General features: G+C 44.8%; 1 protein-coding gene across 2 annotated transcripts in view; it reads right to left on the bottom strand.

Moving 5' to 3' along the window:
• Window positions 1-24,912, bottom strand: part of LOC147121402 (uncharacterized) — a 260,350-nt gene that overhangs the window by 10,742 nt on the left and 224,696 nt on the right. For both annotated transcript variants that reach the window (XM_085981621.1, XM_085981622.1), the window contains 2 exons: window positions 16,057-16,157; window positions 3,926-4,089 (listed from right to left, as the gene is read on the bottom strand). In XM_085981621.1, coding sequence (XP_085837747.1) covers window positions 3,926-4,089; window positions 16,057-16,157 — 265 coding nt within the window. The remainder of the gene's footprint in view (window positions 1-3,925; window positions 4,090-16,056; window positions 16,158-24,912) is intronic.

Raw genomic sequence — 24,912 nt, 5'->3', positions numbered from 1 at the left:
AACATTCTTCTTCTTAGTTCTGTGGGGCCAGGGGACCTGCGCGACTTCCATTACAGCTCCAATCACTCTCAGAAAGTGGAGGGCTTCGGCAACGTGCAGCAATGCAGCTTCAAAAGCTTTCAGCAGGCACCAGACTGGTGCGAAGAATAAAGTTTGGACTATCTGACCAGCACTGCCTTTAATTATCGCTCCCCAAGCGGCCAACCGAGGTGACAATGCCTCCTGTTGCTGCCGTTGTTGACACCCGGCGATGCAGCAGGGGATGGGAGCAAATTTCACAGCCGGGGCGGTAACGGGGTGCTGCGCACTTGATGACGCCATGATCTACGGGGCGCTAGAGACTGAGGTGGTAAGTGTTAGCGCCAGTGCAAAACCGCCAGGGAAGTTCGCGGGCGTCGTTGAATTCGCTGCGCCTGGTCGGTAACCCCTTAGCACCTTGAATATTTTAATTTCATACTCTACAAACCTGGAAACACGGTTATACTCATCCATCTGATATAAACACATGCAGAATTTGACAGCCAACAGATGAAACCGTTAATAACAACAGAAAATGCTGGAAACACTCAGCAGGTCAGGCCGCATCCGTGGAGAGAGAAAAACAGAGTAAACGTTTCAGGTCTGTGACACTTCGTCAGAACTGGAAAAAGTTAGAGATGTAACAGATTTTTAATCAAGTGTAGGGGCAGGGAAAGGGAGGAGGGGAGGAAAGAACAAAAGGGAAGGTCTGTGATAGGATGGAAGGCAGGAGCGATTAAAAGACAAGGGATGATGGTGCAAGGCAAAGGGAGATGGTAATGGGATAAGTTAAAAGACAAAAGATGAGTCTAGATGAGGTGTAAATGGCAATGGCAGAATCATCAACAGCTGCCATGTGAGAGAAGAAAAAAAAAATAGGGGCAGAGGTTATGGTCTGAAATTGTTGAACTCGATGTTGAATCCAGAAGTTTGTAAAGTGCCTAATGGGAAGATGAGATGCTGTTCCTCAAGCTTACATTTAGCTTCGTTGGAAAAGTGTAAGAGGCTAAGGACGGAGAGGTCAGAGTGGGAGTGGAGCGGAGAATTAAAGTGACAGGTGACCGGAAGCTCGGGATCATACTTACGAACTGAACAGAGGTGTACTGCAAAGCGATCACTCAATCTGCGTTTGGTCTCCCCAATGTACAGGAGACCGCATCGTGAGCAGCGAATACAGTATGCTAAATTACAAGAAGTACAGGTACAAGTAAATCACTGTTTCATCTGGAAGTAGTGTTTGTGGCCCTGGACAATGGGAAGGGAGGAGGTAAAAGAGCAGGTGTTGCATTTCCTGCGCTTGCACGGGAAGGTGCCGGGGGAAGGGTGTTGGGGGTGATAGAGGAGTGGACCAAGGTGTCACGGAGGGAGCGGTCCCTTCAGAATGCTGAAAGCGGAGGAAAGGGGAAGATGTGTTTGGTGGTGGGATCATGCTGGAGGTGGCGGAAATGGCAGAGGATGATCCGTTGAATGTGGAGGCTGGTGGGGTGAAAGATGGGGAACCCTATCGTGGTTCTGGGAGGGAGGGAAAGGGGTGAGAGCAGAAGTGTGGGAAATTAAACGGACACGGTCCAGGGCTATGTCAACCACAGTAGAGGGGAATCCTCAGTTGAGGAAAAAGGAAGACATATCGGAAGCACTTGTATGGAAGGTGGCATCGTCAGAGCAGATGCGGCGGAGATGGAGAAACTGGGAGAATGGAATAGAGTCCTTACAGGAAGTGGGGTGGGAGGAAGTGTAGTCCAGGTAGCTGTAGGAGTCAGTGGGTTTATAGTAAATGTTTTTCAATAGCCTATCCCCAGAAATGGAGACAGAGAAGTCGAGAAAGGGAAGAGTCGGAGATGGACCATGTGAAGGTGAGGGAAGGGTGGAAATTGGAAGCGAAGTGAATGAAATTTTCTAGTTCAGGGCGAGAGCAGGAAATGACACTGATACAGTCATCGATGTACCGGAAATAGAGGTGAGGAAGGGGATCTGAGTAGGACTGGAACAAAGAATGTTCCACATATCCCTCGAAAAGACAGGCATAGCTAGGACCCATGCAGGTTCCCATAGCAACACCTTTAATTTGGAGGAAGTGAGTGGAGTCAAAGGAGTTGTTGTTCAATGTGAGGACAAGTTCAGCCAGGTGGAGGAGGATGGTGGTGGATGGGGACTGGTTGGGCCTCTGTTCAAGGAAGAAGTAGAGCACCCTCAGGTCATCCTGGTGGGGGATGGAGGTGTAGAGGGATTGGCTGTCAGTGAAAAGGAGATGGTTGGGGCCAGGAAACTGGAAACTGTTAAAGTGGCGGAGGGCGTCAGAAGAGTCGCGAATGTAAGTGGGAAGAGACTGGACAAGGGGAGAAAAAATAGAGTCGAGATAGGAAGAAATCAGTTCTGTGGGCCAAGAACAGGCTGAAACGATGGGTCTACCAAGGCAGCCCTTTTTGTGGATCTTGGGAAGGAGGTAGAAGCGGGCTGTGCGGGGTTGGGGGACTATGAGGTTGACAGTCATGGAGGGAAGTTCTCCAGAGGAGACGAGGTCAGTGACAGACTTGGAAACAATGGCTTGATGTTTGGTAGTGTGGTCATGGTCCAGGGGGAGGTGTCAGAGAGTTGGCGTTCAGCCTTCGCATGGTAGAGATTGGTTCGCCAAACAGCAGCATAAAACCGTTGCACTGCTAGAATATTGGCATGTATGGAAAGTAATAAAAGAGGGGCCAGCAGTAAGTGTGTAGCAAGTTGACAGCTATCATTTTGCAGCAAGCATATTTGGCCCATCTGCTTGGCATATTGGTGCTGTTTGGGTAGCTGTACTTGGCATCTTTCTTAAGGTCTGCCTTCTTCTTTTACATGTTTCCCAAGATCCTGTAGGTATTGTACACAGTCTCACAGCCACCTCTTACTAGGTATGCTACACTGCTGTGCTCTGGGGCAGCCGAGCACAGGGCCAGACAGGTAAAATCCTCCTCGCATCCACCTCATGCACCAGGACCTCCTCTTCACCATGACTTGCGTATAGATTAATTTCATGTCCCATATTTGTATTGACATCCAAAGACAGGTACTTATTCCCAATCCAGCCTTTAAACAGCCAGAGATAATCTTGTCCCCAGGACAGTATCTGGAGAGCCAGAATATTTTTACCCCACTTCGTTTTAAGTGGCGACATCCCGTTAAATGCCAGTTGCAGTTCTTCAGAAGCTACATGGCAGATATTCCACCTCCCCATTTTGCGAGCTCCAGATGGGAGGCTCAATCCAGGCATCTGAAATCGGGAGTTAACCTTTAAGATCCAGTGTGGTTGGCTGTGTATTGTTCATGTTGGTGCAAATCCTGCTGCACAGCGATCTCACTCAAATAATGTGAGAATCAGAGAATTTACCACCAAGAATGAAAAGCTGTGGCCTCACCATTTATGGTGACACCACTTATCCCTTTTATCCCAAATCTTAGCCCAGTCAATGTCCCATCCTTACCACAATCTTGCCTTCAATTCCATTTTCGCTAGTAATTTCTTATACTGGGTCTTATCAAATCCATGTGTATGACATCCATTGATCCTCTTCTCTTTACCAACTTTGGTGACTTTATCAAAGAATTCTATTAGGATAGTTGTACTACATCAACTAGTGGTATCTGTGAGTTATCAGCAGCCAACCATCTCAGTCCCTCACTAAGTCCAGAGAGAAGGGTAAATTTATTGAACCCATACCCACAACAAGCCAAATGCAAAGGGAATATGGGTCAGTGTTATAGCCCTACCTGTGCCCCCTTCAAGCATGGTATCCCACTGTGAGTGTGGGATTGGTGAAAGTACCCTGTAAAGAAGTATAAATAGTTTATGACAAAGAAATACGCTGCACTGGTTGATTATTGAACCTCTGGAGATTGGGTGATTGAAAACATTGAAAGAATTAAGTTGCTGTACCTCTGGTGCCATTTTAATTACATCATTGTAGTAACGTTGAGCATCAACTGATGCTGCATCCATGCGTGACAAAGCACGAGCCAATCCTAAGCGATATGCGAAGGAAACAGGGTTTATGCGGGGGGGAATCTGCAATGTCCTTGCATTCTGAGAGATGTCACTGGCTGGAATAAAGTAAATGAAAAAAATGGTGTTAATTGTCTGATTTTTTAATCAGCTGGAATGTTATGCAACTTATAGAACCTATTTATTCTGTTCTAAATATGTAATAATATCTTTATAATCCAGATTGTCAATAAACAATTGACTGATATTGAAGTAATTTTATTTTTACTATTTAAGTGTTAAAATCCACTCTTTTTTAATAAGACAGATAGCATATATGTTAACTTCCCACATTACAACAGTGATTACACTTCAAAAGTACTTCATTGGCAGTAAAGTGCTTTGAGACATCCAGTGGTCGTGAAAGGCGCTGTATAAATGCAAGTCTTTCTTTTTTCTTTTTTAACTACATAATAATATAGATTAAGCTCTTAAAAGGGGACCATATGATTGACTAGTATTGAGAAGGTGGGACTGCATACAGGAGGACCTGAAAGGAGATTGGCAATGGACAGACAGCAGTGGGAGCTAGCAGAGGGCAAAGTGCAGTGATAATGTTAGTGGCATCTGCGACCTGCTTGAATACAGCTGATTGAAGCTCTTATGTACTTTAGAATTCTGTTTTAGAAATGAAAAATAATTCACAATATGCCAGTATAGCTGTGCAGATATACCAGGCAGCAACCGGTCCTCTGCACTGACATGCAAGTTGTACCCCACATTCACAGTTATAAAACTCGGAGTGAAAGTAGATACTGAATGGGTTATTTACGATTAATCAACTATCAATTCTCTCTTGATAAATTTGGACTGATATGTCATAATTGTTAGTCTTCACATATGTGTACGTGGAAAACACTGTCCAGTATTTGCCATTATGGCTCTGAATGGTCATAACACAAAACACATTGGCCCAGAACTTGCAGTCCTTATGACGGCAAACTGGCAAAGTTCCCCATCATTTCGCCTTTGAAACTGACCGCAACTTCGGGACTTAGCGCCTGCGCAGCCTAACATGGAAATCCTGAAGCTGTGGTCTGTCATTCATTGCTCATCCACAGGCTGTGCTGTGGACCCTTCCCAGGGCTGGCAATCAATTAAATCACTGATCTGACAAAAACGTCCTCTTTTCTGAACAAATATCGCTGTTAGAAACCCCATAAAAACTTAGACCCATTCAAATGAGGTGTAACTGGGTTTTTAGTGGTGATCTGAGTAATAACTACTGATAAACAACCATTCTGGTCCTGAAAAACGAATTTTATATCGGTGGAATGTCAAATTTCTCCATTAAGTTAAAAATAATTAGATTTTAAAATTAATAATTAAAAAAAAAATTTGTTCATAATATTTCTGCTTCTACCTTAAGAACATAAGAACATAAGAAATAGGAGCATGAGTAGGCCAATCGGCCCCTCGAGCCTGCTCCACCATTCAATAAGATCATGGCTGAGCTGATCCTAACCGCCAATCTACTATCACAGAACCATCTCCTGAATCTAACAGAATTAGACACACAAAATAGGAGCAGGATCAGGCTACATGGCCCCTGGGCCCGCTCCGCTACCCACAGGGCCATGTCCGATCCGAACCTAGACTCATGTCCAAATTCCTGCCCGCTCCCCGTAACCCTTAATTCCCTTTACTTCTAGGAAACTGTCTATTTCTGTTTTAAATTTATGTAATGATGTAGCTTCTACAGCTTTTTGGGGCAGCATATTCCATGGACCTACCACCCTCTGAGTGAAGTAGTTCCTCCTCATCTCAGTTTTGAAAGAGCAGCCCCTTATTCTATGACTATGCCCCCTAGTTCTAGTTTCACCCATCATCGGGAACATCCTCCCCGCATCCACCCGATCCAACCCCTTCACAATCTTATATGTTTCAATAAGATCGCCTCTCATTCTTCTGAACTCCAATGAGTAGAGTCCCAATCTACTCAACCTCTCCTCATATGTCCATCCCCTCATCCCCGGGATTAACCGAGTGAACCTTCTTTGTACTGACTTGAGAGCAAGTATGTCTTTTCTTAAGTATGGACACCAAAACTGTATGCAATATTCCAGGTGCGGTCTCACCAATACCTTGTACAACTGAAGCAATACCTCCCTATTTTTATATTCTATCCCCCTAGCAATGAAAGCCAACATTCCATTGGCCTTCTTAATCACTTGCTGCACCTGCATACTAACCTTTTGAGTTTCGTGCACCAGGACCCCCAGATCCCTTTGTACTTCAGTACTTTCCAGTTTCTTGCCATTAAGATAATAACTTGCTCTATGATTTTTCCTGCCAAAGTGCATAACCTCACACTTTCCAGTATTGTATTCCATCTGCCAAATCTCTGTCCACTTACTTAGCCTGTCTATGTCCCTTTGCAGGTTTTTTATGTCCTCCTCACTCACTACTTTCCCTCCCATCTTAGTATCATCTGCAAACTTTGATATGTTACACTCGGTCCCCTCCTCCAAATCGTTAATATAGATTGTAAAGAGTTGGGGACCCAGCACTGACCCCTGCGGAACACCACTAGTTACTGATTGCCAGTCTGAGAATGAACCATTTATCCCAACTCTCTGCCTTCTGTTAGATAGCCAATCCTCTATCCATGCCAGAATATTACCCCCAATCCCGTGATTTTTTATCTTAAGCAATAATCTTTTGTGTGGCACCTTGTCAAATGCCTTTTGGAAGTCTAAATACACTACGTCCACTGGTTCCCCTTTATCCACCCTATATGTTACTTCCTCAAAGAACTCCAGCAAATTTGTCAAACATGACTTCCCCTTCATAAAACCATGCTGACTTTGTCCTATTAAATTATGATTATCCAAATGTCCTGTTACTGTCTCCTTAATAATGGACTCCAAAATTTTACCTACCACAGATGTTAGGCTAACCGGTCTATAGTTTCCAGCCTTCTGTCTACTGCCCTTTTTAAATAAGGGTGTTACATTAGCAGTTTTCCAGTCTGCCGGGACCTTTGCCGAGTCCAGAGAGTTTTGGAAAATTATTACCAATGCATCCACAATCCCTACCGCCACTACCCTCAAGACCCTAGGATGTAAGCCATCAGGTCCAGGTGATTTATCTGCCTTGAGTCCCATTATTTTACCGAGTACCACTTCCTTAGTGATTTTGATCGTGTTTAGCTCCTCCCCCCCTATAGCCCCCTGTTTGTCCAGTGTTGGGATATTCTTAGTGTCCTCTACTGTAAAGACTGATACAAAATATTCATTCAGTGTTTTTGCCATCTCCATATTTCCCTCCATTAATTTCCCGGTCTCATCCTCTAAGGGACCAACATTTACTTTAGCCACCCTTGTAAAGTCTGTGGGTTGTGCAGTTAATAAATACACAGACTTCAGAAGTAACAAACAAACAGGTCTTTACTATTCGAAGGTCCGGGCGAATCTGCCCCAGAAATCCTGCTACAACACTTATATACTGGTGTGGTCACTATCGGTATTACAGTATACAGAAGCCAAACAAATAGTGCCACACCTAAAGCAGCTCCCTTAAAGGTGAACGGTTACATTCAATAGTTCCCTTAAAGGTAGACGGGTACATACACTACAATCCTCCCTTTTTAGCTTATTACTTACAGAGTCCCCGTTAAACATACATATCTTCAACTTCCTATAAAACAAATTACAGCTATAATCTCGGTGGAGTCAATGTCATATAAAACAATTTACAAATATAATCTCGGTGGAAACAGTTCACAGGTTCCGTCTCTGCGGAAACAGTTCATAGATTCAGTCTCTGACCTTGACTCGTTCCGAACAACATTTCTTTGGGGTAGCCGGTTCACCTGGCTAGCGTGACTCCTCCATAGCCTTTTTCTTGACGTAGCAGCTTGAACTTTCGTCCTGTTGAACCAGCAGTGCGGACTTTGACAACCAACTGGCTGTCTTGACATTTTCCAGTTTTTCAACTAATTTAGCTCCTTTCGTAATGTCCCGCCTGGAATGGTAGAAGTGCTAATATTTTAGACAGTTATTATCTTCTGCTTCTTCTTTTTCTTTTCTGCCTTTTTGAAACTCTCGGAGCTCCTTTCTCGGCTGCCAGCTGTAGCGCCACCAACTCTCTATGTTCCTTAGACCTTAAGTGCTTCATCCGGATTTCAGCACTTTGAGAGTTTTCATCACAAGCTGGGCAGACCACATCCTCATAATATTCAGTGTCACTCAACAGGTCATGGTAATATTCAGGTTCGTCCTGAGTTAGGCCAGCGAGAGAGACTTCTTCTTCCTCCTCACCCGTCTGGACGTTAGCTGACGGTGGTTCCTTCCCTAAACATCTTTCTTGAAAAGCCTTCTTCATGCATTCATATTCATCCCGCTCTTCCTGGGTTATCTGCCATTCCTTCACGACGGACCTCATTTGTGAGTTCAATACCTTCCTTTCCACCGGTAATTGCGTTATCAGGCTATTTAACCCTTCTACTGAAGTAACGGTTTCCACCTTCTTCTGTTCACCTTGATGTGATTCAACGTACTTTTGGCATCCTTGTAAAATTTGTGTTGCCACCTCAGCTATCTCCGTGACTTTTGAGAGCTCCGAACTCGTTCCCCCTGAAGATTGAAGCTCGTGTTCAGATTGTTCCCCTTGTAGAGTCTTGTCCTTCAGCATATGAAGGAGTTGGCCGACCGTTAACTCTTCCCTGGGAACACGGTGGATCAGAGTCTTCTCCATTTCATCAACCTCTTTCTCCAATACTTCCACCTTATGTTCCTCTTGAACTTTGGCTTTCAGCGCTCGGAAAAGTTGCGCCCTGATGCTCTCTAGTTCATGTTCAGGGACCATTCTTACAGTGTCCTGTTCTTCCACTGCAAGGATTCCCAGTTGAATCTGTTCTTCAAGTTGTTGAACCTCAGGCATTGCCGCCTCATATTTGTCTTGGGTGTCCTTCAATGTTTTTATAAGTTCTTGGACATCCTGTCTTTCATGCTCTGCCATGATTTTCACCTCTAATTGCTCATCTATGGATGGAGCTTCTATCGATGAGTCTGTCTTGGCCTTGAGCTCATCAAGAATTTCCTGCAGCCTTTGGACTTCTTGCTCATGTTCAACCTTTAGTTGTTCATATGCTTCTACTGAAACTAGCTTTTCGGAGGCTGCCGAGTTAACCCCCTTCTGAATTGTAGCCTGGGCCTGTTCATACTGTTCTTTCAACTTCTCACACTCTGCTTGTAAGGAGTCGTAAAGAAGAACTGGAATAAAATCCTGGCTCCCTGAAGATTCCTCTTCCTTTGGTTCATTCTGTAAATATTCTAGTTCCTGAACAGCATCAGGGGAATGTGATTGGTATTTGACCATGATGGCTCTATGGTCGCTCTCTGCTTGAGCTAGCTGTCTCTGTAGTCTTTCCAGGTTCCCCCATTCGGTGTCCCAGAACTTTTCCATATTTTTCATCTCCTGTACGAGACGATCACTCAACTGTTCTAATTGTTGTCGTACTTTGACATAAGTTTGCGTCCGAGCTCGGTGTTCTTCCGTCATGGATGAATCCTTTGCTTGAACAGGCTCAGAATTCTCTGTCAACCTGGAGTTCTGCTCTGCAGCTTTATTCTTCTTGGTACCATAAGTCCTTCTGCCTGTCTTCATTTTCGACTTGGTCTTATCATCATCCATTTCAGAATCTGAGCTAATAGCTTGCACCGAGTCCTCCCTCATTATGGCTTTTAGGTAATGCCATTCCATGTCTATTTTCTTAATCCACTCCCGTCCTAGAAGTGGTGGTCCTCCCTCAGGTAATACGTACAAGCTCATTCTTGGGTGTTCTTTACCCCTATCTCTCACCTTGACTCTTATTTTCCCCACGGGGTATACGTTATGCCCCGTGTATGCCTGTAATACGAACTTGGTATTTCTTAAAGGTATGTGAGAGAATAGCCGATGGTAGTCCCTTCGGTTGATGACTGATAGAGCTGATCCAGTGTCCAGCTCCATTCTTATTTGGACTCCAGCTATTTTTAGTATGACCCAGATGGCCTGTAGATCCGTTTCTTTACCCACATTGTGGATTCTCAGACTACCCAGCTCCTGGTTGTTTGGGTCTGAGTCTGAATTCTGTTCGTCTGAACTCTTCTCAGCCACCTTGTGTACCTTGTTGTACTTTTCTGGTGGTGGCTTCCTTTGATTATTGATCTTTTTCCCGGACCGGCATACCTTCGCGATGTGACCAAGTTTGCCACATTTCCTACACTCTTGGTTCTTAAACCAGCATTGATTCTGGTCATGCGTTGTCTTCCCAAAACGGTAGCATTTTGTTGTGCTTGAAGTAATTTGGTCCGCCTCGAGTGCCGCCGCCTTTAGTTGCATTTCCGCCGTTCCTTTCGCTGCGGCTTCGTGCGATGCAGCTATAAGGACAGCCCTGTCCAGTGTGAGGTCGTTCTCTTCCAGTAGTCGCTTCTGCGTCCCTTCTTTGGACAATCCGCATACGAACTTGTCCCGCAGCGCTTCTGTCAGATTCCCTCCGAACTGGCAGTATTTCGCTAGCCTACGCAGTTCGACCAAGTATTCCGCATTGCTTTCGTCTTTCTTCTGCGTTCTTGCGTAGAATTTGAATCGTTCAGCCAGCATCAGCGGTGTGGGGTTCAAGTGGTCCTTCAGCACAGCCACAATCTCTTCGAAGGTCTGATCTGCTGGTTTATTTGGTGCTATTAGATGCTTCAAGAGCCCGTATGTTTTTGCCCCCATCGAGTTTAGCAATGTTATCGCCTTGTCGTCTTCCTCTATTTTGTTGGCTTCGCAATAGATCTCTATGCGTTCCACGTACGTGGCCCAGTCTTCTATTTCAGAATTAAAGTCGTTAATATTCCCTCGCTTAGGCATCTTTCTTCCCTTGGGAGCAGCACCAGTATTTCTTATTTATTTATTTGTTTCTAAGATGGCGGTTTTCCCGCGAAATCGGCGGTTTCCCGCTCTTTCCTTCTCTCCCCGCCCACTTCAATGGCGGTATGTCAATCAAGATGGCGGTTTTCCCGTGAAAATGGCGGTTTCCCGCTCTTCCTTTCTCGCCCCGCCCACTTCAATGGCGGTTTCCCGCTTCTGGCGTCTTCTCCGCCTAATGGCGGCTTCCCGCGTTTCTTCCCGGTGGAAGGGGTACGCTTCCCCCTCAGCGGACAGGTTCAGCCGCTGGCTGGCTACCGCACAGCTCCCCTTACTCGGCTATGTCTTTTCCTCCCGCCCGCACGGCTCTACCGGCGCTGGGTACACCCCGTTAGCGGAGGACAGTTCAGCCGCTGGACTGGCTCTCGCGCAGTCTCTCTCTCCGTACCCGGCTCTGTCTCTCTCACCCGCACGTTCGATGCTACCGGCCCTGGGTACCCCGTTGGTGGAGAACAGCTCACCGCTGGACTGGCTCTCGCGCAGTCTCTCACCCCGTTTTCGGCTGTGTCTCTCACCCACTCCCGCACGTTCGGTTTTGCCGGCTCTGAGTACCCCGTTGGTGGAGAACAGCTCAGCCGCTGGACCGGCTCCTCGCAGTCTCTCTCTCCACACCCGGCTCTCACCCGCATGGTTCCCGTTCGCCTCCCCAGCCCTCTCGCAGACCGGTGTTTCCCTCCCCGGCTGGGTTTCTCTTCCCGCGCCTACTCGCAGGCTCAGCGCTTCGTGGCTGCGGTCGCTGCCCCGATTGTCCCGCCGATCGCGGTCCGGCTGTCACCCGACGCCGTTGGACCCGACTTTTGGCCGGCACAGCTCCCCCTCGACCGAGGTCGAGTGCTCTGCCCTTATCCTCCGGATGCTTCTACACCTTCCCCTACTCACAGTCTCTTCGGCCGCCTTGTTTCTTGCTGGTCGGCTCACTCCGCACCGTGGCAGAAGGGTAGTCAGTGCCTGTTGCTGATACAGCTTTTGTTGTTAGTCTTCCTGCTTTCTGTTGTTGCAGCCTCGTGTTTTCTTTTGTTAGCACGACGAGGGCGGTTGTCTCTCTTCGACGCTCTTCGTTGATTTTGGTAATCTTGCCGCAGGGTACGATCGGACTCGTCGCCACTGTAAAGTCTGTGGGTTGTGCAGTTAATAAATACACAGACTTCAGAAGTAACAAACAAACAGGTCTTTACTATTCGAAGGTCCGGGCGAATCTGCCCCAGAAATCCTGCTACAACACTTATATACTGGTGTGGTCACTATCGGTATTACAGTATACAGAAGCCAAACAAATAGTGCCACACCTAAAGTAGTTCCCTTAAAGGTGAACGGTTACATTCAATAGTTCCCTTAAAGGTAGACGGGTACATACACGACAACCCTTTTTCTTTTTATATAACTATAAAAACTCTTACTATCTGTTTTTATATTTTTTGCTAATTTACTTTCATAATCTATCTTCCCTTTCTTAATCAATCTTTTTGTTATTTTTTGCTGTCTTTTAAAGTTTTCCCAACCCTCTATCCTCCCACTAGATTTGGCTACCTTATATGCCCTTGTTTTTAGTCGAATACTATCCTTAATTTCTTTACTTAGCCACGGATGGCTGTCTTTTCTTTTACACCCTTTTCTTCTCAGTGGAATATATATTTTTTGGAAGTTGTAAAATAACTCCTTAAATGTACACCACTGATCATGTATCGTCTTACCCTTTAATCTATTTTCCCAATCCACTCTACTCAATTCTGCTCTCATACCTTCATAGTCTCCTTTACTCAAGCTTAGCACATTTGTTTGAGAGCCAACCTTCTCACCCTCTAATTGAATATGGAATTCAACCATGTTATGGTCACTCATTCCAAGGGGATCCTTTACTAGGACATTTTTAATTAATTCTGTCTCGTTACACAGGACCAGATCTAAGGTTACTTGCCCCCTGGTCGGTTCAGTTACATACTGCTCAAGAAACCCATCCCTAATACACTCAATGAACTCATCCTCAAGGCAGCCCTGCCCAATTTGATTTGTCCAATTAATATGATAGTTAAAATCCCCCATAATTATAGATGTTCCCTTATTACAAGCCTCAACTATTTCCTGATTGATACTTCGTCCAACAGAGTTGCAACTGTTCGGAGGCCTATAGACTATGCCCACTAGTGCTTTTTTCCCCTTATTATTCCTTACCTCCACCCAAACTGTTTCATTATCCTGATCTTTTGACCCGATATAATTTCTCTGTATTACAGTGATTCCTTCCTTTATTAACATAGCCACCCCACCTCCCCTTCCTTCCTGCCTGTCCTTCCTGATCGTTAAATAACCTGGTATGTTTAATTCCCAGGCATTGTCACCCTGCAGCCATGTTTCTGTAATGGCCACAAGATCATACCCATATGTAGTTATTTGTGCCATTAACTCATCTATTTTGTTACGAATGCTACATGCATTCAGATAGAGAACTTTCAAATATGTTTTGTGACACTTAGTTCCTGCTTTTGCCCTTTTTATTACTTTACCTTTTACTCCATACCTTCTGCCCCTTCCTGACATGCTCTGGTTTTTAATTTCCCCACTACTACCTAAGTCTATGACCTTCTCTGTTGTCATTTTTAACCCAAAGTGTATGTCCCAATCTTCATTTCACTCTCTGTAAATTTTTTTAAAGTAGTTGATTATTAGTGCTTTCTATTTCCTGGTTCCGTCTGTGAGAATTCTGAAATGTGATTGGCTGTTTAGACAGCTTGTTGACATCACAGCAGCTCAAACTATGGGATTCCCACTAAACTACGCTGATTTCAACATCGGAAAAGCCAAACTTCTCAACACAGGGACTGTGAGATCTTTGTGGGAAGCTTACTTCAGAGCCAGGAGCGAATGCCTTTACTTTGCCGCTGACCGCAAATTACGAGCCAAACTTTTCTTTCTTTGTCCGATGTTGATTGCCTTGCTGTGGATTTCCAACATTTTCTGTTTTTCTTCTGGTTTACAACATTTACATTCTGTTTACTTTAAAACATCACTTTTTTTTTCAATGTGTCAATTGCAGAAAAATATCATGTTAATGTATGTTTCTGGTGCCAAAAGCTGAGTCAGAGGTCAATTTGTGTTTCAAAGATCTGCATCACCTTGCAATAAAGACTTGCCAATTTCAGGATGGCCAACTTGGAAACAGTCATGGAGGGTGCCCTGAATTTCACAATAAAGATTGAAAAAAATGTGGATATTTTTGGAGATTGATGAATACTGTTGTTTTATTTTACTTACAAATATATGTGCACTCTAGAATTGTCATTATATGACAGTAGAAGGCCACAGTTCAACTGAAAAATAATAGGAGTCACAAAAGAACACTGCCAGGAAGGTTCATAAAAATTGAATCATTGAGTTTTTCCGTAGTAATAAAACATAAAATTAAGTTTTTTTTTAAATTTCATAAATGTTGATCTATGTGTCTTGGGACTGCTGAGTCCCAGGTCCAAGCTTTCTAAATTCTCCAAGATAAGCCCAGCAGTAGGCTGAAGTAAAACAAATAAAAGGGCTCCTAGCAGAGAGTCACTTTATACTCTCCTTCTTCTTTAGAGTATTCCTGTACCTTTCCCCTCGTGTCTGATGTTGGGGTGCGGAATATGTGGTAAATGTGGGGGTGAGGGACTTCAGTTATATGGAGAGACTGGAGAAGCTGGGGTTGCTCTTCTTAGAGCAGAGAAGGTTGAGAGGAGATTTGATGGAGGTGTTCAAAATCATGAGCGGGTTTGATAGAGCAAATAAGGATACATCGTTTCCAGTGGCAGGAGGGTCAGTAACCAGAGGACACAGATTTAAGGTGATTGGCAAAAGAACCAGAGGCGACATGAGGAAAAAGAATTTTAGGCGAGTTGTGATCTGGAACACGCTGCCTGAAAGGGCAGTGGGAGCAGATTCAATAATGGCCCAGAAATTCGGGTCCCAACGCCTGAGTACGCATGGGGTACTCATGCGTAGGCCCAACGAAAGTGCCGGTTTCGTGCATGCACTGTGCATGCGCGGTAACCGGCACTTCCGTTCCCCTGAAAGAAGGGGTTGACAGGTGGAACGTGTGCGCCGGAGAGGCAGCTCGTGTGCATCGAACTTACGTTTTTTTTGCAGGTTTCTCCGGGAGGGTAAGTCTCCAGCAGTTACTCTTTAAAAAGCAGGTGCAAGGCCTGCTTTTAACAAGGTAAGTGGTGAATTAATTAAAATTAAAACATTTTTTCCACAGGTTTATTATTTTTAAATACTTTAAAGAAAGGTAAGTTTATTTTAGCCCCATTAGAAAATGTAATTAATTTTTTCAAAAATTTAAATTATTGTTTAAAATAGTTATTTCATGTAATTTATAGTTATTTTAAAAATGTGATGATTTTTAAAAAATTTATTTGAAGTTTTAGTGATGTTTTGGGGCTTATAGTATTTATAGGTTTGACAGCTCTTCCTGTCAAACTTATGAATGAAGCATTCCCTGCTACCATTGGCTCTCCGTGGCCCACGTGATCCCAGGGGACACATCGAACTAACTGCGCCCCTGGGATACGCAAGCACTGCGCGCCGGCAGTTGGAGGAGGCCCAGGATCGGAATCCCACGCGGGCCCACAGCTCAACGGCCAGCACGCTAGGTAAGTGCAGGCCGTGGGCTTGCACCCACGGGAAGCCCCCGACCCGAATTTCTGGGCCATTAACTTTCAAAAGGGAATTGGATAAATATTTGAAGGGAAAAATTTGCAGGGCTATGGAGAAAGAGCAGGGGGAGTGGAACTAATTGGATAGCTCTTTCAAAGAGCTGGCGCAGGCACGATGGGCCAAAAGGTCTCCTTCTCTGCTGTATCATTCTATAATTGGATTTTGATGATCATAACTTTAAGAGTCTCCAAATCCAACTCAAATCTAACTGAAAGCTCATCCTCCATGGCATTGAGATCTGAAAGTTAAATGCACTTGCCCATTAATGATCACAAATGCAAACAGCAGTGTACACATCAAATATACCAGTCTGGGTGGAACATGAATCAACTTTTCTTTTCATGTTAAACTCTGCCAGATAATCATGAAGCACAACACATTCAGTACGTTATTCTGATGACACAGATAGCTACAAATACGAGATTTTAAAAAAATGCTTTGCTTCTTACAGGTGCCTGCAGCAGGGTTTGCATCTACTTCAAGTAACTTTTCAGCTGTTTTGCTGCCAGTAGAGAGCTTGGCAGCAGCAGCGGCAGCAGCACGCCCCCTGCTGGAAAAATCAAAATGGACTGATCAGCGTTGTATCTGTCACATCCAAATCCTGCACGAGATTTTCCTCCCTTTTATAGTCAATGTGCAAAAAACAAATCAAGTCCTTAAAAAAAAAACTCAAGTCAGCCTTACATATGCTGCAAGATAAAGCATATTCCCATCTATAAACCACCTAGTACGGTATTCATAGGAATCAATAGAGGAACAACAGCAGTCCTTTAGACAACTTCAGGGAAATACAATTCAAGCTTAGGCAGATCAAATGGGAGGAGACTCATGTGGAGTAGAAACACCAGCACAGACTAGTTGGGCTGAGTGGCCTGTTTATGTGCTGTATATTCTATGTAATTCTGTGTAATATAACTTTAGATATGCGAGCAGTCATAGCTCTTAAACCTATCGACTTAAAAATCAGGGGCAAATGGTCAAAGCCAGGGGTACTTGGAGGTAGACTTTATTGTCTGGTATGCCCTATCTGCACCAATATTTGGGTGTAGACAGGGCGTGTCGGACACAAAATTATTTTGCCACATATTTTGGCACCACAACAATTTGTGCTTGGACCTAGGGTGGAAGTTAGAAGCTCCCATTCAAAACAAGCAGGCGCTTAATTAGGATATTCAAAAGGAGGAGGAGTGGATCGCAGGTATGCTGGATGCCAAGTACCCAGCATACCCAGGAAACTGGTAGGAAGGGATAAGTCAGGCTGAACCTTTCAGACAGGAAGGTCTTTAAAAGTCTCTCAAGTGATTCCAAGTGAGGGCGAGTGGGTGGTGTATTTGTGAAAAATGGAGCAAAGACAGCGCGCCAAATTTAAGAAAGTAAGTTTCTTTAACCAGTATCTTTGAAGTATTTGGATATCTTGGCCTAGAAATTGGCCTCCTTAGTGCCTTCCTATAGTACAACAGTGACAACACTTCAAAAGTACATCATTGGCTGCAAAGCACATTGGGATGTCCTAAGGTCGTGAAAGGCGCTATAGAAATGCAAGTCTTTCTTTCTTTTCACTTTTAAAATGGAAAAACGTAAGCCTTATCTGCACTTGATTAGACAATCAAAATATTCCAATCAGAAGCTAAAATGTCACCATATCAGAATAAGGAAACTCTTGATTATATGCCAATTTCTATTATCTACTAGGATCGTTAGGGTATATAATTGCAGTTCTACTGTGTCAGTTCATTTTTGTCCATCAGCATAGCATGGAAGATCAACTGGTAACTAATTAAAACTTGCAGTTGATTTAGTCAAGTTTTCCAATTCCCCTAATTGGATCAAGCAACTAAGTTCATACTGATCTGATATTACAGATCAAACATTAACAGAAGTAAGTAACCAAGTTACATGACTTTAAATAACAAAAGCCCCAATATTAACTAGTGGTGAGGCACAAGTGTGGGGTCAGAGGGGAAGCATGGGGTCAGAGGGGAAAGTGTGGGGTCAGAGGGGAAAGCATGGGGTCAGAGGGACAAGCGTGGGATCAGAGGGGCAAGTGTGGGGTCAGAGGGGCAAGCGTGGGGTCAGAGGGACAAGTATCAGGCTCGCTCTGGCTCTCCTGGGCTTCATTTAAATAAGGTAGGCCCGAAGCTTGCTTTGTCCCCCGCCTGCTTCGAGTTCAAATCCTTCCTCCACCCGAGCTACCAGCAGAGACTATGGAAGCTGTGCCTTTTTAATGTGAAGAGTGAGAGGAGATCTTTTTGACATATTCAAGATCCTTAAGAGTATAGAAAAGTGAACCCTGAGAAAATCTGCCCTAGAATGTCAAGAAGGGGCTTGGGTTAAGCTCAGAAGGTACATGGACAGATGAAAAATAACTAGATCAGGGTGTGATCAAGGCTGATAAGATCAATGGCCCAGAAATTCCATTCGCAGGCCTCCCGTGGGCGGTGGGCTGTGATCTGGAAAAATCTGCGCCTGGACCGGAGGGCTCCTGGGAGGCGCAGAGTTCCGTTGCTGGGCCTCTCCAAACTGCCGGTGTGCAGGGCACATGTATCCCAGAGGCGCAGGCAGTTCGCAGCATCCCTGGGATCACGTGGGCCATGGGGAGCGACGTGCCAAATAACTGCCTGAATCCATGCAGTTAAAGCTTAAAACTAAAGGCTTTTATTAAGTAAGAACATGGCATCAAGTTAACACAGGGCAACCGTCATTCATCACCGACCCAGCCCTTGGTAGGACATTCTAGAAGAGGGGCGGGGCTAGGGAGGAGCATTAGTGGTTACACCGGTGGAACATTCCAGACATTAACAAATACAACAACAACAACAATGTAAATGCCAGAACACAGAGTTATTTCATCACATTCACCCCCTGCTATAGATTCAGTCTGTCAGGATGTCTGATAATCCTCTGGGAACGACGTAACTCTTGCTGAGGCTCCTCCCGGAGTACTAACTCCGGTTCATTCGAATTCCCAGAATCATCAGTATTTTCCACACTGAGGGTTTGTGTCTCTGAAGGTCCAATACCACGATTGAAAACTCTACTCTCAGAGTCAAACTCTTTTCGAGCTCCAGCAGGTGCAAGATCTTTAATAGAGACCGTATCCTCTCGCCCATCCGGATATTGAATATACGCATACTGGGGATTAGCATGGAGGAGTTGTACTTCCTCCACCAGTGGATCAGTCTTGTGGCCTCTCACATGTCTGCGCAACAACACAGGGCCCGTGGTCGTCAACCATGTGGGTAACATTACTCCATTAGTAGCTTTTCTTGGAAAACTAAACATCCTTTCATGAGGGGTGGCATTCGTCGCTGTACACAAAAGAGACCTTATGGAATGCAGCATGTCTGGCAGGACATCCTGCCAGCAAGAGGTCGGCAGGCCTCGTGACTTCAGAGACAGTACGATAGCCTTCCACACTGTCGCATTTTCTTTCTCGACCTGCCCATTACCACAAGGGTTATAGCTGGTAGTTCTACTCGTTGCAATCCTTTTCGATAGCAAAAACTGTCGCAATTCTTCGCTTATAAAGGAAGAACCCCTATCACTATGTATATAGTTAGGCATGCCAAACAAGGAAAACAGTTGGCAGAGGCATTTAATTTCAACAGCACTAGTCACATCCGGACAGGGGATAACAAAAGGGAACCGAGAGTACTCGTCTATAATATTAAGAAAATAGACATTACGGTCGCTCAATGGAAGGGGACATTTAAAATCGAGACTCAAACGCTCAAATGGTCGAGTTGCTTTAATAAGATGAGCTGGCTCGGACAGCTTATAGAAGCGGGGTTTGCATTCAGCACAAACGCGACAGGTTCTGGTCATTGTCCGGACCTCCTCAATAGAGTAGGGTAGATTGTGGGGCTTAATGAAGTGGTTCATTCTGGTAACCCCAGGGTGGCATAGTGCGTCATGGAGACTTTGAAGCTTATCTATACCTAGACTAGCACATACTCCTCGTGACAAAGCATCCGATGGCTCATTAAATACTCCAGGCCTGTACTGAATATCATAGTCATATGTTGACAGTTCTATTCGCCATCTTAAAATCTTATCATTTTTGATCTTGCCTCTCTGCTTAGTGTTGAACATAAAGGCCACGGATCGCTGGTCAGTAATGAGCGTAAAACGTTGGCCAGCGAGATAATGTCTCCAATACCTGACTGCTTCGATAATCGCCTGTGCCTCCTTTTCCACTGAAGAATGTCGAACTTCTGGTCCTTGCAATGTACGAGAGAAGAAAGCTACTGGTCTACCAGCTTAGTTAAGAGTTGCTGCCAACGCAAAAACAGATGCATCACTTTCCACTTGAAAAGGGATCTTCTCATCCACGGCACATACCACTGCCTTCTCAATGTCCCGTTTGATATTAAGGAAAGCCTCCTGAGCTTCCGCCGATAGCAGAAAAGACGTCGACTTAATAAGAGGTCGGACTTTATCTGAGTAGTTAGCCACCCACTGGGCATAGTACGAGAAGAATCCCAGACACCTTCTTAAGGCTTTTACAGTGTGAGGTAAAGGTAATTCCTTAAGTGGGCGTAATCTTTCAGGATCTGGCCCAATTACCCCATTCTCCACAACGCAACCAAGAATACACAAACGTGTAGTATTGAAGGTACACTTGTTTTTGTTGTAGGTCAGGTTTAACCTCTTTGCAGTCTCTAGGAACTTCGCGAGATTTTGATCATGCTCCCGTTGGTCGCGCCCACAGATAGTAACATTGTCCAGGTACGGGAATGTTGCTTCCAACGTGTATTCATCCACCATATGATCCATCTCCCGTTGGAAGACGGATACCCCATTCGTCACTCCAAAGGGCACCCTAAGGAATTGGTACAGGCGCCCATTAGCTTCAAAGGCCGTATAAGGTCGGTCTTCTATTTTAATGGGGAGTTGATGGTAGGCAGACTTTAAATCAATGGTGGAGAACACGCGGTACTGAGCTATCTGGTTCACCATCTCAGAAATACAAGGCAAAGGATAGGCGTCTAATTGGGTATACAAGTTTATAGTCTGGCTATAATCGACCACAAGTCTTTTCTTTTCATTAGTTTTAACCACCACTACCTGGGCACGCCACGGGCTATTACTGTGTTCGATGATTCCCTCCTGTTGAAGCCTTTCCACTTCCTCCTTTATAAATGTTTTATCTTCTGAACTATACCGTCGACTCTTAGTCGCTATAGGCCTACAATTAGGAGCAAGGTTCGCGAACAAAGAAGGCGGACTTACTTTTAAAGTAGAAAGGCCACAGACTGTGAGTGGAGGCTGAGATCCACCATACTTAAGGGTAACGCTCTCATGCTGACACTGGAAGTCCAAGCCTAAAATTAAGTTCACACACAACTGAGGTAATATGAGGAGTTTAAAGTCCTTATACTCCGTATCCTTAATGGTCAATGGACTTTATAATATCCAGTTACCTTCGAAGTAAGGGACTTGGACGCCATCACAATTTCACTTTGAGTAGGATACACCTTCAATGAACAGGAGTTAACAAGGTTGGGGTGTATAAAACTTTCAGTACTGCCACAGTCTATCAAACACCCAGTAGGACGACCATTAATCTTGATGTCCATCATAGATTTCGACAAGGAACACGATATGGCCTGGTCAACCGTAGCTGAGGCTAGAGTAAAATGATAGGCGGCAGCAGAGAAGACATCGGGTACAGGATTACCCTTACACGCTTTACTAAAATGTCCCCGTTTCTTACATTTAAAACAGGTAGCCTCTCTGGCTGGGCATCTTTGCCTGGGGTGTTTAGATTGGCCACAAAAATAACACTTAGACCCATGGGGTACAGCCGCAACAATAGGATTAAGTGGAGGCTCCATTGGTGTTATGGATGCCTCCATACTCGGAACACACGAGGCTGAGAGAGATGCATGGGCTGATGCATACACTTCTAAATTCTTCTGGGCTACATATAATGATCGAGCAGTAGCGACGACTGTTTTTAAAACTAACGAGTCGTTCTCGAGGAGTCTCTGTCTAATATAATTAGATCGGAGGCCAGATATGAAAGAATCGCGGATGGCTTCTTCCTGATACACTATGGCAGAGACAGCCTTGTAGTTGCAATCCTTAGCCAAAGCCTTAAGGTCCTGCAGGAAATCGTCCAGAGATTCCTCGGGTAATTGCCTGCGAATAGACAAAAGATACCTGGCGTATACTTCGTTAACCGACTTAAGGTACTGGGCCTTAAGGGCTGCGAGGGCCTCTTCATATGTAGTAATATCTTCAATTATAGAGTAAGTTTGATGACTTACCAAGTTGGTTAGAAGACCCAACTTGTTAACCGTCGAATCGACCGATGCGATGAAGTGTTCAAAACATCGAAGCCAATGCGTAAATTTCTTCGACGCGTCTGCCGAATGGGGATCGATATCCAGACGCTGTGGTTTCAAAAATCGATCCATCTTCCAAAAGTTGTTACTTAATAAAATTGATGTGCCAAATAACTGCCTGAATCCATGAGGTTAAAGCTTAAAACTAAAGGCTTTTATTAAGTAAGAACATGGCATCAAGTTAACACAGGGCAACCATCATTCATCACCGACCCAGCCCTGGGTAGAACATTCCAGAAGAGGGGCGGGGCTAGGGAGGAGCATTAGTGGTTACACCAGTGGAACATTCCAGACATTAACAAGTACAACAACAACAACAATACAAATGCCAGAACACAGAGTTATTTCATCACAGGGAGCCAATCAGAGAAGGGAATCTCCATTCATACATTTGACAGGAAGACCTGTCAAATATATGAATAAGAGATCACCCCCAAAATACATAGTAAAACTTTAAATAAATTTTAAAAAAATCACATTTTAAAAATGACTTTAAATTACATAAATTAAGTATTTTAAACAAAACTTTCATTTTTGGAAAAAAAAATTAAAATTTTTAATGGGGCTAAAAATAAACTTACCTTTCTTTAAAGTATTTTTTAATGATAAATCAGTGGAAAAATATATATATTTTTAACTTTTTTTCAACTCTTATCCTGGTAAAAACAGGCCTTGCTTTTACTAGGCGCAAGAATTGTAAGTGTTTTCTGCGGGCGGAGGGTCTCCAAAAAATGGAACTCTCCACCCGCAGAGGCCCTGCTCCAGCGCAGCCGGAGGATCTGTCAAGAGCTTTCTTGACAGATCAGAAATGTCGGTTTCCAGCGCATGCGCAGTGCATGCCTAAAACCAGCATTTCCGTTGGCCCTACGGGTGAGTACACGCGTACACACCCGTAGGGACTGGAATTTCTGCCTCAATAATTTTAAGAGGGATTGAACAGACGTTTGTTGCAAAAATCAATTGAAACATGTAATTAGTGAACTTTGTATTCTACTTTGCAACTATGGGTTGGTGAGATGGTTTTTACTGGTCCAATACATTCCTATGAAGCAGACAGAGTGAGGGCAGTTTGAATAACGTGGTACCAGAACCAAACATAACAACACGCTTGTGCACGAGCAGTTTTTGTTAGCAACACTATGCATGTCAAGGAACTTGTACACAAATACAGACAACTTTTCCAGCAACATTCAATTCCCTATCATAAAGTATTTTCTCAGACCTCCCTCTTGCATACCCACTTTGACTCAAAATGCAAAGAACTCTGACTGTTTCATATGCAAAACTGAAACAATTCGCATAGCTGTCACTCTGACTACCCCTCTACTTCTCTTCCCTTATGCCCTCCAACCAAAAATACTCTAATAATTCCTATACTGGGCAGTTTCTCCCCCATCTCCTATTCAGCACGCTCACCTTGTCCTTCATCCAGAATTCTGCTGCCAGTGTCCTAACTCGCACCAAGTCCCATTCACCCATCACCCCTGTGCTTGCTGACCTACATTGGCTCCCAGTTAAGCAACGCCTTGATTTTAAAATTCTAATCCTTGTTTTCAAATCCGTCCATTGCCTCGCCCCTCCCTATCTCTGTAATCTTCTCCAGCCCCACAACCCTCTGTGCTATCTACAAGGTGGAAGTCAGGAGTATGATGGAATACCCTCCACTTGCCTGGATGAGTGCAGCTCCAACAACACTCAAGAAGCTCGACACCATCCAGGACAAAGCAGCCCACTTGATTGGTGCCCCATCCAACACCTTAAACATTCACTTCCTCCACCACTGGCACACCATGGCTGCAGTGTGTACCATCTCTTCTCTTAGGCAGAGAACCACTTTCCATACCTCGGGAGCCTACTGTCAACAAGGGCAGACATCGACGACAAAGTCCAACACCGCCTTCAGTGTGCCAGTGCAGCCTTCGGTCACCTGAGGAAGAGAGTGTTTGAAGACCAGGACCTCAAACCCAGCACTAAGCTCATGGTCTACAGAACAGCAGTGATACCCGCCCTGCTGTATGCCTCAGAGACATGGACCATGTACAGCAGGCACCTCAAAGCACTGCAGAGGTACCACCAATGCTGCCTCTGCAAGATTCACAAGATTAGCAAATCCATTGGCAGGATAGGCACACCAACGTCAGTGTTCTTGCTCAGGCCAACATCCCCAGCATCGAAGCTTTGACCATGCTCAATCAGCTCCGATGGACAGGCCACAATGTCCGTATGCCCGATACAAGACTCCCAAAACAAGCGCTCTACTCAGAGCTCCGGCACGGCAAGAGAGCCCCAGGTGGGCAGAGGAAACGCTTCAAGAACACCCTCAAAGCCTCCTTGAAAAAGTGTAACACCTGGGAATCCCTGGCCCAAGACCGCACAAAGTGGAGGAGAAGCGTCTGGGAAGGCGCTGAACACCTCGAGCCTCTTCGCCGGGGGTAAGCGGAAGCCAAGCGCAGGCAGCGCAAGGAGCGCACGTCAACCCAAGCACCCCACCCACCCGCCCCTTCAACCACTGTCTGCCCCACCTGTGACAGAGACTGTAGGTCCTGCATTGGACTCATCAGTCACCTGCGAACTCATTTCCAGCGACACCCATATCCCAGGAATGAATTAAAAAAAAGATATCTGTGCTCCTCTAATTCTGGCCTCTTGAGCATCCCCGATTTTAATCGCTCAATCATTGGTGGCCGTGCTTTCAGCTGCCAAGGCCCTACACTCTGGATTTCCCTCCCTAAACTTCTCCGCCTCTCCATCTCTCACTCCTCCTTTAAGACACTCCTTAAAACCTACCTCTTTGACCACGCTTTTGGTCATCTGCCCTAATATCTCCTTATGTGACTCAGTGTTAAATTGTTTTATAACGCTCCTGTGAAGTGCCCTGGGACATTTTACTATGTTAAAGGTGCTATATAAATACAAGTTGTCTGTGTTGATGTTGTTGTTGTGAAGCCTATCACC

The sequence above is a fragment of the Somniosus microcephalus genome, chromosome 3 (genome assembly GCF_052327205.1).
Source record: "Somniosus microcephalus isolate GS21.2 chromosome 3, FLI_Smic_1.0, whole genome shotgun sequence".
Lineage (NCBI taxonomy): Eukaryota > Metazoa > Chordata > Chondrichthyes > Squaliformes > Somniosidae > Somniosus > Somniosus microcephalus.
This window is presented reverse-complemented; position numbering and strand designations above follow the sequence as displayed.